This window comes from Pan troglodytes, chromosome 2 (genome assembly GCF_028858775.2).
Source record: "Pan troglodytes isolate AG18354 chromosome 2, NHGRI_mPanTro3-v2.0_pri, whole genome shotgun sequence".
NCBI classification, from domain to species: domain Eukaryota; kingdom Metazoa; phylum Chordata; class Mammalia; order Primates; family Hominidae; genus Pan; species Pan troglodytes.
The window spans coordinates 159,345,006-159,359,889 of record NC_086015.1 but is presented as its reverse complement, the minus strand read 5'-3'; the positions used below and the strand labels follow the sequence as shown (position 1 = coordinate 159,359,889).

The window sequence follows — 14,884 nt, the reverse complement described above, 5'->3', positions numbered from 1 at the left end:
CAAGCTGGTGGAAGTTTCAGTCCTTTTCATTTCATTCTGGCTCAAATATTTTTGTTCTAGGCACAATGCCAGGCACTGGAAATGCAGCAGCTGATAAAAGATACCTTCGTATTACATCGTTTGAAGAGTTATTTATTCCCACACTTCCTGAGGCCAAGCTGATTAGGAGCCCATGTGTGAGATAAAAAGAAAGAAAAACAAACACTTTCTGAGTAGATCCTAATAGCAACAGCAAAAAAAAAAAAATGAAAAAGCAAGTGATGAAAGGAGGGTGATATGTTCAGAATTGTGCAATATTCAATATTAGGTGTTTATTTTCTGTCCCTCTATCCTTTATAGATAGACACACACTTCTTTTTGGAAATGCTAAAGATGCCTAAGTGATAGATTACTAGGATTGGTTAAAAAGGAGCTTGGAGCAAGGGAGCACTTAGGTTCCCACGCTAGCAGGCAGTGAGCCAAGCACTTTCACATATGTGACTTTATGGATTTCTTATAATGCCATTGTGAAGTAAGTTAAATTAGGCCCATTTTACAGATATGGAAGCTGAGGCTTAACAAGATTAAGTAGCATATTGTATCTAAGATACAGGAGAAAAGATGGGGCTAGAGCACTATTAGCAGGGAAAAGGAAAGTTCCTACTTGCTCTTTGGTTTCTCTCTTTCCCAACTTCTGAATGGATGCACCTCAATCAAGCAACAAGTATGTACCTAGCACTTTCTAAGTGCAAAGGCATTGAAGAAGTATAAAATATAAGTTTTAGTCCTCATCCTCAAGGTCATGATGCACAATTTTGACAATAAGATACACACACACACAAATAACTAACAATCTATATCCTATATAGAGAAAAGACTGGTGGTAAATGCTGTAGGGGCAAAAGGAGACCCTGTGGGTTGGAGTTACCTAGGCAAGTGGGATGTGTAAGAATATTCCAGGTAGGAAAACTAATGATGAGTAGAGACTCAATGATTCTGGCAGAAGGTGGAGGGTAAGCATGCAAAGCAGCAGGACTAAGCAAGTCACAGAGCACAATAACGGGGAGCCTGGAAAAGTAGACAGAGCAGGACAGTGAATATGGCTGGATCTGCAGTATCTCCAGGGTGCGGTGTGTGTTTGTGTGTGGGTGTGCGTGTGCGTGTGTGTGTGTGTGTGTGTGTCTTGGCATGTGGTGGGATGGAGGTTGGGGAGCTGGGAATAAATATGGAAAGCTTGAAGAAAGCACTGGAATGAGAACTAAGAGACAGGGGTTCTAGTCCTAGTTTTGTTGCTAGCTAGAAGTGCAACTCCATGCTAGACACTCAACATCTCTGAGCCTCAATTGTCTTCAGCTGTAAGACCAGAAATTGGAGCAGATTATCCTTAAGGCCCATCTCAAGTTAAGAATTCCAAGAGTTTCTCTACTTTTCCCTTTCTTCTTTTATAGCCTTCTCCCTGCCGTCAGCTCAAGGCTTTAGAAAATTTTATCCTTGATTGGCAAATAACACTTATTTTTCTAGAAACAATTGCTTCATTCCATGAACCTGGAGAAGCCCTGTCATTCTTAAAAAAAAGAATAAAAAAGAAATCTGTGTTTTTGTTATTGGAAAATTCTTAAAGCATAGCCCAAAGTGGCCAATATGGTTTCTATTTAACCAATGTCACTTTTTTCCATTATGCACCTATTTGTCTTTACTGAGTTATTATTTGATATGATAGTAATATTAGGGGCTCCATAGGAAAGATCCTCTAGGAACCTTACTGCTGTGTTTGCTATAAGGATATTGCAAGGATATTATTCCTTACACAAAGAAGAATCTCAAAAGGAACTTCTCTCTGATTTACAGATCAGGAAGAGGTGTGCCATTATGGAGCAACTGGCTTGTCTCTAACTCAAGGACCCTGTAACTTTGTAAAGGGCTCAGTTTCCCTCTTCACAATTTAATGCTGCTGGAAAGCACAGAGCCAAATCCAGGTCTAACTCTTGCAACACATTGGCTTATACACAGCATGGTCCCTCACCCCAGGCTCTCTGTTCCCTTCCTGCTCTTTTGGTCTTTCTTGGCACTGTTTTTTCTATCTTCTTTGTAATTTATTTTTATCTTTCTCAATTATATGCATTTGAGTTCCTTAAATACCTCTGGAAACAAAAAGGTTTAAAAATAAATAAATACAAACAAGTAAATACATAACCTGAGCAACTGAAGGCCTTGCTTTCTAAACCAGGGGTCAGCAAACTATGGCCTGCTGAACAAACCCAGCCTGCCACCTGTTTTTGTATGGCCCACAAGCTAAGAATGATTTTTACATTTTTAGTGGTTTGGAGGAAAAAATAAGATTTGTGATATGCAAAAACTGTATAAAATTCAAATTTCCGTGTCCATAAATAAAGTTTCATTGGAACATGGCTGTGCCCACTCATTTGCATATCATCAATAGCTACATTCACCCTACATAGCAGAGGTCAGTAGATGTAACAGAGGCAGATACGAACCTGGAGCATGAAATATTTGCTATCTAGCCTTTTACAGGAAAAGTGTTGTCCCTGGATTAGAGCTTCATTTTATATCTGTTTAAGTTTCTCCTGCCAATGTTAGTATTATAAGATTGCTTCAAAGCTAGGTATTTGCTACATCCTAACTCAGTCTAGATATTTTTGGTGTTTTTCTCATAAAACTACTCCTCAGTGTATTTTAACCTTGACTCAGGCTCGTGTTTACTGTCTGGCTTAGAGTTCAGTGCTATCTAATAAAGACAATTAATTTTCAGCCTCTTAGAAGTAAACTGAAGACCCTCTTAGGTAACCATTTTATAGTCACTGATAAAATGAATTTTAAAACTTCTATTTTTGCTGAGATTTCTAAGCCAACAGAAGGATCTACACAGCAACTTGGCACTTTTTACACCACATTCAATGTCCTCCAGTTTCTTTTCAATTGATGCATGTGTTTGCATATTTACTTATTTTTTTTCTCCTCCTGGTCAACCTTAGTTAGAAATAAAACGAAGTCTCCATGGAAACACAACATAATGCTCTCTCACAGATGATCGAGGGACCCAAGCAGCTGGTATTGGGCTAAAGTCTGCAATGGCGTCTGACCAAATTCGGAATGGAAAACAGCTTACCCGGCTCTTCCAGACCTCTCAGAATTCTAAAGCTGAGCATGGAAACCTACACAGATTGTGAACTACTGTGGGTTGTCTTATTCTTTTTTTTTTCCTTTTGAGAATATTCTCTTATCCATTTATATGTTTCACCTAAAGGGTTTCAATCCCTCCCCCACTTAGACTGATGGACAGACACTACAGAGTAAGTGGGAAGAAAACCTCCATTCCCAGTGAGCACCTACTGTATTAGGCATTTCTATGTCATGACTGGCCCAATGTCACACAGTTCTAAAACAGGCAGAGCTTGAATTTGAACTCTGGTCTGTTTAACTTCAATGCCCATTTTCTTTCAACTTTACAAGAAAAAAGAAAATAGAAAAAACAAGGCTTAACAGAGGTTGTTTTTTTAACATAGCCATGGTCCCCTGCCCACCCTCTTTTTCCTGAGGGGGGAAAAAATCATAATAAAGAAGTAAGAATATGAAAGTCAGCTTCTCTCTTAACCCCAACTATGTTTATAAGAAATCAAGGTCTAAAGCTAAGTTGGGGAGGAGCCAAGAGAACCCTGGTTCTCTTTCCTAAAAATCCTTTCCAAATGGTTGCAGGAGAATGTCTTAAATAAGAGCAGTAAGCGAGTGTCTTAAAGGGAGAATAAACAGAGCACTAAGGACATTGGGGAGTGGGTAATGGAGAAATGTGTCAGGAAGATGTGTCAGAGCACAAGCTCATCATAATTTAGAGCCTTGGCTATTTCTTAGGGTTAATGATCAATTAAACTGTGCTTTTCTCCCCTCAAACTGATTTAGGGGCAACATTCTCCTAAGTCCCATTTCTTACTAGGGTGTGATATGGTAGCATACACCCTTGTCCAAGGCAGTATCTGGCATCTCCAAGGTAACAGAACCTTCCCCACCAAGGCATCATGAAGAGTCGCCCAAAACCTATGGGGAGTATGGAATCCACATAGGTGTCTCAGAAGAGGCTGAGGGATGACTGCTCCCCTCAAGCAGGTGGGCTCCAAGCTCCCACCTTTAGCTGAGGCAGCTTTGCTTTCACCTGTCTGAAGAACGTGTTCCTCTACTTCATAATCCTTTGAAAAACGCTTTCCTAGAACATACCTTCATCTGAACATTGGCACACAGCACAGATCTGTAACTGATATTTAAACTAGACTTTTGAGAGAGAAAGGCATACCCTCTAAAGGTTTATGTAACAATTCATGGTAATACCACCCATCCTATGACAAAGACATGGAGGCAGACTTTTTTAAAAGTGAAATGGTCCATCTTCCCCTTCGCCCGATCTGTGTTCACATCACCATCACTACCACCACTGAGGGTCGAGGAAACACGAAGAAGAGAGAAAACGTGGGGGGACAGAGAAGCAGGCTCCTTCCGGTGACAGACAGATTCAGAAAGAAACAGCAGCATCTCCTCCTCATCCATCCCTCCTCATTCCATGAGCTACCATGAAAAGGTGAGCTCCCCTTCTAAAGCAGGATGTGGTAGGCTGTCCTATCCTCCTTATAAATTGAGAAGAGTTCATTTCTTTTCTGCACAACCCTTTTATTACATAGAGTCTGTGTAAAATACTTTGCTCTCCAGAGAGGAGCCATATCATTGCAAATTGCTTTATGAATATAATTAGCTGATAAATTAGAGCAGCAGCTACTACACTGAAATAGACCTTCAGATTTTGGAAAAATGAAATCACTGGGGACATCTTGTACATGAAAAACAATCTTATGCTGTGCAGAAGTTTTGATATGAGCTAGGACAACTGTTCTTACAATTGCTAAATTGTTTTTTCAGTTTTCAGTACCTTGTCCTTCTGAATAGCTTTTACTCAGCTTCTGGGCTGTTTAAAACTCCAGGCGTACGTAAAGGAAGCACTTGTGCAGGAGCAATAATTGCTCTGAATAGGAAAGATTCTTCCCATCACAGAGCAACTTATAAAGATTACACATCCAACCCTATACCAAGAAAACATTTCTCCTTTTTGTTAATCTTTCATAAAATAAATAATGATATTGGAAGTTTAGTGTACAACCAGTAATTTATCTTGGGTGACACTGATTTAAAAAATAAATAAATAAATAAAGTGCTGTCAGTTCAAGGAGAACTTGAACTACTTTATTAGCTATTAGTACAGACCACATGATTCAAGTTTAGAAGAAAATAAGCCTTGATTCCCAGGCAGCATTAAAAAAAAAAAATTCTACTCTTAACTTATAAATTCTCTTTCCCTTAAGAAGAATGGAGTCCCCATTCTTCATTTTGACCTGCCAAATCACCTCCCTACTCAGAGCCAAAGATACTTCTTCTGGAGCACATGGTTAGGAGTTTCCACAGATGAACTTGACTGTCTTTTCTGTAACCCTCTGAGAAAAGAGAACGCTTAAAGCTAAAAAAAAAAAAAAAAAAAACAAGAATGCAACCCAAGAAGAGGGCTCACTGCGTTTTTCCTTCTTTTTCTTACAGGGTTTTGTCTTGCTATTTCAGTCCTTATTTCTTTAATAACAACCTTTGACATCAGTGCAGTGCCCTGGTTGGATGACTTTGCAATCAGCAGTACCTGTATGCCATGCCCGTCTCTGCTCTGGTGGTTTCCTGCAACGAAATTCCATGAACACGTAGAAACTTTTCCACATATTTCTGTTCGGCTGCTCCACTGGGCCTCACAGGTTTGCAGGCCGCCTGAGGCTGAGTCTTGGTCACTGCTAGGTGCCATCTACATTTTAGAGCCGATTCACTGGATTTTGGCAGACCCAGCTTGGGGCTCGGGATGTCTGCGCAGGCAGGTTTATACAGATGCATGTTTCAAAAACCCAAGGAAGCAAAGCTAATTGCACGGTGCTTAACTTTAAGACTCACTGTATCTTGCTGTGAATACCTTGGGTTATCTGGCTTCAGTATGTCCCTCAAAAGGTTTAGCTTGTTTTCTTTAGATCTCTCTTATCATTTTTGTAGGCGAGCAGGCTCCTAAGTTCCCGACAGAGCTGTTGGTTGTGTGTCCCTGCCCAGGCCTGTGCATAAAGGAGGCTTTTGGTGGCCAATCACTTTTCTCATCCCTTTAAAGTACTCAGAGTCAAACATAAGCAACTATGTACTGGCCCTGGGGAAAAAAAATATGGGAACTTTTTCCCATGTCTTTCTATTTAGGTAAAAGGAAATATTTTGGTGGGATCTGGGCCAATCTGTTTTTATAAAGACCATAAAGCCTTAGGGATGATTCATGAGTATGTAATGAGACTTCTCTAAATTATTAAATATTTTGTAATCAAATAATTTTTTATACTAGAGGCATGATTCATTTGGGTGAAAGGTCCATTAACCTGTTTCAGATGTTGCTGTCAAATGATAGACAAATATCAACAAGTGGTTGTAAAAGGCAAAGGGTCCACACAAATATGGCTAATTATTTTTGACAAATATGAAGAGCAAATCTGTGGAGGAAGAATAGCTTTTCCATCAAATGGTGCTGGAGCAACTGGATATCCATAAGCGAGGCAAAGCAGAACAGCAACAAACAAAAATAAATGAACCATTGACCTAAACCTCATCTTTATACAAAAATCAACTCAAAATTGATCATGGATTTAAATGTAAAATGTAAAACTATAAACTTGTAGGTAAAAACAGGAGAAAATCCTCAGAACCTAGAGTTAAGTGAAGAATTATTAGACTTGACACCAAAAGCACAATCCATAAAAGGAAAAGCTCATAAATTAGATTTCATCAACATTAACAACTTCTGCTCTATGAAATACCGCGTGAAGGGGATTTTAAAAAGCAAATTACAGACTGGGAGAAAACATTTGCAAACCACATATCTGACAAAAGACTTATATCTAGAACATACAAAGAACTCTCCAAACTCAACAATAAAAACATAAACAATCTAATTGGTAAACGGGCAAAAGATATGAACAAACATTTCACTGAAGAAGATATACAGATGGCACATAAGAGCATCAAAAGATCATTAGCCATTAGGGAAATACAAATGAAATCCACAATGAGAGATCACTACACACCTATCACAATAGCTAAAATACAAATGGTGATAACACTAAATGCTGTCAAAGATTCAGAGAAACTGGATCCCTCATAAATTGCTGGTAGGAATGTTAAATGGTTCAGCCACTCCAGAAAAGTTTCTTATAAGATTAAACAATCCAAACTTACTATATGACACAGCAATCACACTGTTGGGTATTTATCCCAGAGAAATGAAAACTTATGTTCACATGAAAACTTGTACACAAATGTTTATAACATCTTTATTCATAACAGCCAAAATCTAGAAACAACCCAAATATTCCATAATGGGTGAATGATTAAACTGTGGCATATTCATACTATGAAATACCACTCAGCAAGTAAAAGGAATGAACTATTGGTCAAAACAACCAGTTGAATAAATCTCGAGAGGCTTACGCTGAGTGGGGGAAAAAAAAAGCTAATACCAAAAGGTTGCATTTTGGAATCTGTATCATTCCATATATATAACATTCTCGAAATGGCAAAATTGTAGCTAGAGAGGAATAACAAATTCATAATTGTCATGGGTTAGAAAAGACAAAAGGGAAGAAGATGGCTATGGCTATAAAAGGGTAGAGGTGGGATTCTTATAATGGAACTGTTGTGTCTTGATTATGGTAGTGGTCACATCAATCAATACATGTAACCAAACTGCATGGAACTAAATATAAATTACTAAAAAATGAGTGCATATAATACTGGAGAAATCTGAATAAGGGCAGGGGCTTGTGTCATCATCAGTTTCCTGATTGTGCTATTGAACTGTGGCAAGGCAAGATACCATCATTTGGGGAAACTAGGCAAAAGATATATGGAATCTCTCTATTGCGGCTTATACCTGCATATGAATAAACAGTTATCTCAAAATAGAAAGTTTAAAAAAAAAAAGCAAAGAAACTCCTCACATATGGGTTTTTCCACCACATGATTCCAGCTGTGACTCTCCTCCAACTGTGACTCCTGGACATAAACTGTTCATTCGGTCTAATAGCTTCACACTCACACCTCCCACCTGCCATCACATCTTACATCTCTGCTGACATGAATCTTCACACACACGCCCATGCTCCCTTAAAGCTCACCTCCTCTAGGAATTCTTCCCAGCCCCGGTACACAATTATTCATTGAAATTCCACTTGCAATTCAAACCTAAAGCCCTCACTTGACACTTCTAAACTGTTTCACAAACATTTGCACACCCCTTGTGATTTCTGCCATATTTTTGTATATCCTATACCATTATTTATTTACTATTTGGAATTAAGTTGCTTTTTCTACCTAAATGAATTTTTTTAGTGTTATGTACTGAATGTTTGCATTCCTCCCAAAATTCATATGTGGGAATCTTAACCCCCAGTGTGATGATATTAGGATATAGGGCCTTTGGGAGGTGAGCGAGTTGTGATCTTGGAGCCCTCAGAATGGGATTGGTGCCCTTATAAGAAGAGGCCAAAGGTAGCTTGCTGTCTTTTCACCATGTAAGGACACTGGAAGGAGAGAGCAGTGGCCCTTCAACCAGGAAGAGGGCCCTTACCAAGAACCTGACCCTGCTGGCACCCTGATCTCAGACTTCAGCCTCTAGAACTGTGAGAAATTAATGTGCATTGTTTAAGCCATTAAGTCTATGGTAACAGCCTGAACTAAGACATTTAGTCAGGAAACATTATATTACTACCACCATAAACAGAAAAACCTTATCACTTGTAATAAAATAGAATGTAGTCTGTAAAAAATGCAATAAAAATGAAGAATGTTATTACATTGCAGCTGGATACTTAGTGTCCAGAGGCTTGGGATCAGAGTCTTAACTCTTTTTATCTTTTATTGACAAAGATTTAAAAGTATTAGAGAGGTTTTAAAGATAATTTAGCACAAATCTGAGATTTTCTCTTCCCTTCTTTTTAGATAATGAGAAAAAAATGAAAGGAAATTGAAACAGGAATACATTACATTTACAAAGTGAATCAGTTATTTAATGCCGTATGAGTGGTACTTGTACCTCCTTTGGGAAACAAAGACATAATATGCTGTTCCAGAGTATGAGATACATCTCTTGCAAGTGTACCTCTTAACTCCCCATCCAGACTATAAGCTCTTTTAGGGAAGGGACTGTATCTGACATAAGCTTGTAAACTCCAGTTATAATGATCAGAATGATGCTTTGTGCACAATCAACATTGCATAGAGATTAACAATTTCCTTGCTTTAATTTTAAACTCCCAATAGCTACCTTTTCTCTCATAAACCTATTTCCATTTTCACCCTAGCAGCAAAAGCCCTGAGCATGAAAGAAGAAATAAGAGCTTATAAAGAAAAGGCCAGAAAAGCTAGGGGGAAAAAAAAAAAACACAGTACAATGGAGTTAGGGAGAAATTAGCATTCCCAAGTAAAGTTGCACCAGTGACATCACTTATGGTAGCCACCAGTTAAATCTGACTATGTGAGCCATGAAAGTGGTTCCTCCAGGGCTGAGAACACCTGGAGGTTCAGGCAGTGGTGCCAGTGGAGGGCCAAGGAAGAAACACAGGTGAACCAGGAAAGCAGTTTCTAAAACATGGGGCATGAGCCCTCTCCCATGTGTCCATCTCTTTTTGTCCTCCAAATTTGGAACTGGGCCCAGGAAAGGAGAGAGAAATGAGAAAGCCAATATTTGTCTGGAACTGAAATTTCTTTTCATAAAGTTCTAAAAGCAGGTCAATGTCATAAAAGGTCCAAGTCTAAAGGTGGAGGATAGAAACTATATTTAATAAGAGAACTATTTATCCCTTTGGTTGTCAATACAAACTAAGATCAATTTTAAGCTCAATGTGGTAAGACTGTAAGAAATGCCTCTGAACAGCTGAGAAGGACAGTTAATGTCTTTCTTGCTTTCCTTCTGTGTCTCAGGAACAATGATTTTCATATTCTTTTTAGGATATTTAAGTACTGTGCAATCACATGGTCAGCAGAGTGCAGGAAAAAGCAACAAGGCCATGTGATGAGACAGGTGCTGCCTGCCCCATCCTGCTGATGGAGCACGGGAGGCCTGGGACACAGAAGCCACATATAGAAGCTCACGCAGCTCTGGGTGGTGGGCAGACTTCATCTACACCTGTTCAGGATTCATAAACAATAGTATGACCTTGGACAGGTCTTGACCTTTCTGACCCCTTAGTTTCTCTACTGGCTCAGACTTAGGTAATCTCTAAGATTCTTCTAATCTACATCTGATGTTCTGTGTATCTTAAAAAGTAATTGCTCTAATCATGCTATAGAGGTGATGATCCTTCCTCCTTTGTAACTGGCGAGACTTGGAGTCCATGAATTATTCACTAGTTATAAAAGATACCAGGCTCGTGAGATTTATGTTATTCTTGGAATATAGCAAACACCTTTATAGCCTAGTTCTAAATTTTTCTTGGCTAACGAGGTGATTTGTTGAACACTGTATATCTTGGACATGTCGCAGTCATCCAAGAACATCCAGGTCTAAAATAAAAACTGAGGCCAGAGCTGGTGGGGCTAGAGGAGTGGGAATGCACTGCCACTGCCGGGGTGGGGAAGTATTGGGACCACCCAAGTCAATTTGGACAAGGGACACCAGACTACAGTCCAGCGCATATTTTTCTATTCTGATTATTTACCGGAACTTCATCTTTCTGCTCTTGTTCACGTGTTTGCTCACTAGTGCTCTGCAGGTGATGCTGTGAGACGTCTGCCTTCATCTCACTGGGAACCATCTAGAGGGATTGCTCCTCCTGTCACTGCCATCTTCTCTTCACCCTTGCCAGAGCTACCTTGGGGTCTAGCTATATGTGGCAAGACCACAGCTAAGTATAGTATGTGTGTGCTGTGTTAACAAAACACAATGCATAAAACATTGCCTTTGTCATCAAGGATCTCTCAGTGGAGGAGAGGAGAGAAACCAGTAAAGATTACGAAGTGATGTGATATGAGCAAAGATAGAAGCAATCACTGAGGCTAAACCCAGTCTGGGAAAAGAGCAGAGGATCAGAGAAGATACCCTGAGACAACATCAGCAGTAAAGGTAAAGGGTGGGAGGAGTGGAGGGAGTTCTTTCACAAGTTTGCAATCCAGGCCGGGCACAGTGGCTCACGCCTGTAATCCCAGCACTTTGGGAGGCCGAGGTGGGTGGATCATCTGAGGTCAGGAGTTCGAGACCAGTCTGGCTAACATGGTGAAACCTCGTCTCTACTAAAAATACAAAAAAAAAAAAAAAATTAGCCAGACTTGGTAGCGGGCGCCTGTAATCCCAGCTACTTGGAAGGCTGAGGCAGGAGTATTGCTTGAACCTGGTGGGGGCGGGGGTTGCGGTGAGATCGCGCAAGTGCACTCCAGCCTGGGTGATAGAGCAAAACTCTGTCTCAAAAAAAAAAAGAGGAAGTTTGCAGTCCATCAAGAAATCTAATGTTAAATGTCTCTGTCATTCATTGGTGTTTTTCTAGGCAATCCCTCACATCTCCTGTTAGTCTAGATTTTCTCAGCGAATACAACACAACAGTCCTGGTAGGATAGGGGAGGGGGTGCATGTTACAGTGCATGGGAGTACAACACATGACTAATGGAGAGCCCCTGTTGAGCCAGCCTTATAGCTCCTTCTCCCTAGACCCAAAGGTAGCATCTTCAGTCTCACCTGATTCCTTTTCCTTATCCCTACTGCTTATCTACTGTATACTCCTGCGTTATAGCATAAAAACAATCCCCCCCCAATGTATGATACATACACACTATAACCTTGCTTTAGAAAAAATGAGTAGGAGAGGATAGAAAAAATAACTATTTGGTACTAGGCTTAGTACCTAGGTAATGAAATAACCTGTACAACAAACCCCTGTGACACAAGTTTACCCATGTAACAAACCTTTGCATGTACCCCCAAACCAAAAATAAAAGTTTAAAAAAAAAGAAAAAAATGAGCATATTTATTGGTGACTACATCTATAGATCTCTACCTTGGCAGAGAGGATTTGTGGGCAAGACTGGCCCTTGAGATTTAACTGCTATTCTGCATTGGTCCCACAGTCCTCAACTAGAAAGCATCTTTGAGTGGAGCTCTGGCATCTGTAGCAAAAACTCTCCTCACCTACTTTGGGCATGACTCTCTTGCTCTTTATTCAAAAGTTCCCAAAAGATGCCAAAATGTGGCCTTAGCCTAAAGCTAAAGGAAGGGAAATGGTCCATGGGGCCCGGATGTGCAAAAGTGCACAATGTGGCCAGAAATACCTCAAAACGTGGCAGTTAGAAGCAATGACTACTTTGGAGGAGAGGTAGGTGAGCGGCGTGGAAAGGATGGGAGATGAGGTCTCAGTCACATTATTTAGGCTCTAGGCTCTCTTTTTAAGTAATGTTGAGCCATGGAAGGTTTGATATCATGATAGTATTGTGGTCTCATGCTGTTAAGTCAACACTGAAGTAATGCTTGCAGGGTGCTGAGATCACCTTCTTCTTTATCCCAGTCTGCACTGGCCTGGCTTAGGGGAATTTCCACAGAGAGTACAGTATGGTAGAAAGAGCACAGGCTATGAAGTCAGGAAGGCTTGGGTTCAAATCTTACCACTACAACCCACCAGTGGGCACTTTCTGAGTCGCAGTTTCTTCCCCCAGAAACTATAGCTCATCATATTACCTAATAGGGTGTTGTGAAAATTATAAGAAATATTGTATTTGATGTAACTAGTACAGAATAAATGGCTCAATAAATGGTGATTATTATTATAATACCTGCAATGCTGTCAGTGTCTAAGGGTTACCACATACACTGCACAACTCCAAGGACTGCCATCCAAATTTTAACCCATGTGGATTGTGCCCCCTAGTGTTGTGCAGTGCACAGCACACACAGTTATACGTGGGAGACTTAGACTTCTAAGAAGCAATAATTTTCAGGGGACTTCAATGTTATGGGCTGCATGAGTACAAAATGGATGGGGATGGCTTTAAATATGACTTTCTCCCTTGCTAAAGAGAAATGAGAGATTATCTGAATGATGCTTATTTGTTCTTCATCTAGCAAGAAATACCTCCATCACTCCTTAAGTGCCTACTCAGAAAGCAGTTTTGAAAGTTGCAAAGAACTCCACATATTTTGACACTGGTGCCACATGCTCTGCCATGGGGCTTATCTATCTTCTTTGACACGTTATTTCTATGGGGTCTGGAACTTGTCCATGACAAGGCCTTGGAGGCTGGGGTGCAGAATGGCACCATGAAAAGTAAATCTCAGCTACAAAAGCAAGCCTAAAATTTTATATTTTCAGTTTTGTGATATCATGCACTAAGAAGTCTCACTGGGATCATTCCAACCAAGCAATCTCTCTCTTCATCTTCTAGGCACTTACGATTAATCTAAGATATCTAGGAGTCTAACTAGAGCTAGAAGAACTCTTAAAAATAAACTGATTTAATTATCTTGTTTTACAAATAAGGTAATAGACATCCAGGTAAATTGGCACTATTAAGCAGTCATTATTGTAAGGACTGGAATAAAGTGCAAGTTTCCAGGAGCATGGGCTTAGTGGACAAGGACTTAAATCTTTGCCTGGCAGCCTAATAGTTGCATGATTTGAATACTCTCTGAGTTATTAGCTTTTCCTCTGGGGAAAAAAATGGGGGGAAAAAAAGCTAAACCAGGCTGGGTGCAGTGGCGCATTCCTGTAAACCCAGCACTTTGGGAGGCCGAGCTGGGAGGATCGCTTGAGGTCAGGAGTTTGAGATCAGCCTGGCCAACATGATGAAACCCTGTCTCTACTAAAAATACAAAAATTGGCTGGGTGTGGTGGCAGAAGCCTGTAATTCCAGCTACTCGGGAGGCTGAGGCATGAGAATCACTTGAACCCAGGAAGCGGAGGTTGCAGTGAGGTGAGATTATGCCACTGCACTCCAGCCTGGGCAGCAGAGTGAGACTCCACCGTGAAGAAAAAAAAAAAGAAAAAAGAAAACTAAATCCGTTTATATATTTTGAATTCCCAAATATACCATCCTGCCTCTTGAAATGCCATTTCACTGTATAATAATTGTAAATGTTTAATCACCAAAGTTCCAAGGCAAAACTGTTGAAAAACAATCCACTGAAAAGCCCTCAGTGTGTCTCTGCTATAGAAGACAAATGAATAGTTTCACTTTGTTTACTCTATTTGTGCTAGAATGTTTTCTTTGGCTGAGAAATTTATAAAATGTAGACTACAAGCATCCCATCAACATTTTGAAATATTGTGTTCTATATGGTTTGCTTTTATAAAATATCTATGGTTTATTCCAAGATAAACATAAACTTGAAGTAATTTCAGCATTTGACATTTTCCCAAACAGATTCAAATGTTAGTTCAAATAGAGTAACAACTGAATTTGTAGAGATCACCTTTTTTAGAAACCTTTCCAGATAAAACACAACCAAGAATGAACAAATGAACAAATAAGATATCCCAAAGCCTACATTTCAAACCACCTGGTTGAGTACCTCAATTCATAAACCATGTATTCTTTCTTGGTCATAATTTGAACAAGACTGGATTTCTTATTTCCCATCCCTCCCTAAAGTAAAGATAGCAAATTAGATTAAAAGAACTATCAAAGGCAGGCATCCTGACAGCAGCAAGAAAAGCTTACAGCAAGGTGAGGATACAGAAAAAATAATAGAGGAAGAAAAATTTCAGAAGCCAAAATTTAAAAATAAAATAGCAAAATGAGGCCTCCAATTTTCAAGGCAGATAGATCCATATGCTTTAATAGCCCCTGAGGATATTTTAACATAGCA

At 39.7% G+C, this 14,884-nt stretch overlaps 1 protein-coding gene across 2 annotated transcripts in view; it reads right to left on the bottom strand.

The window, feature by feature from the left end:
• KCNAB1 (potassium voltage-gated channel subfamily A regulatory beta subunit 1) overlaps positions 1–14,884 on the bottom strand; it is a 416,871-nt gene that overhangs the window by 388,383 nt on the left and 13,604 nt on the right. Inside the window, exon 1 of one of the 2 annotated variants that reach the window (XM_016942216.4) lies at positions 5,663–6,121. The exons of the other annotated variant lie outside the window; for it this stretch is intronic. Within the exon in view, the coding sequence (XP_016797705.1) occupies positions 5,663–5,904 (242 nt within the window). The 5' untranslated portion in view covers positions 5,905–6,121. Of the gene's footprint in view, positions 1–5,662; positions 6,122–14,884 lie in introns of those variants that run through there. 2 annotated transcript variants of the gene reach the window in all.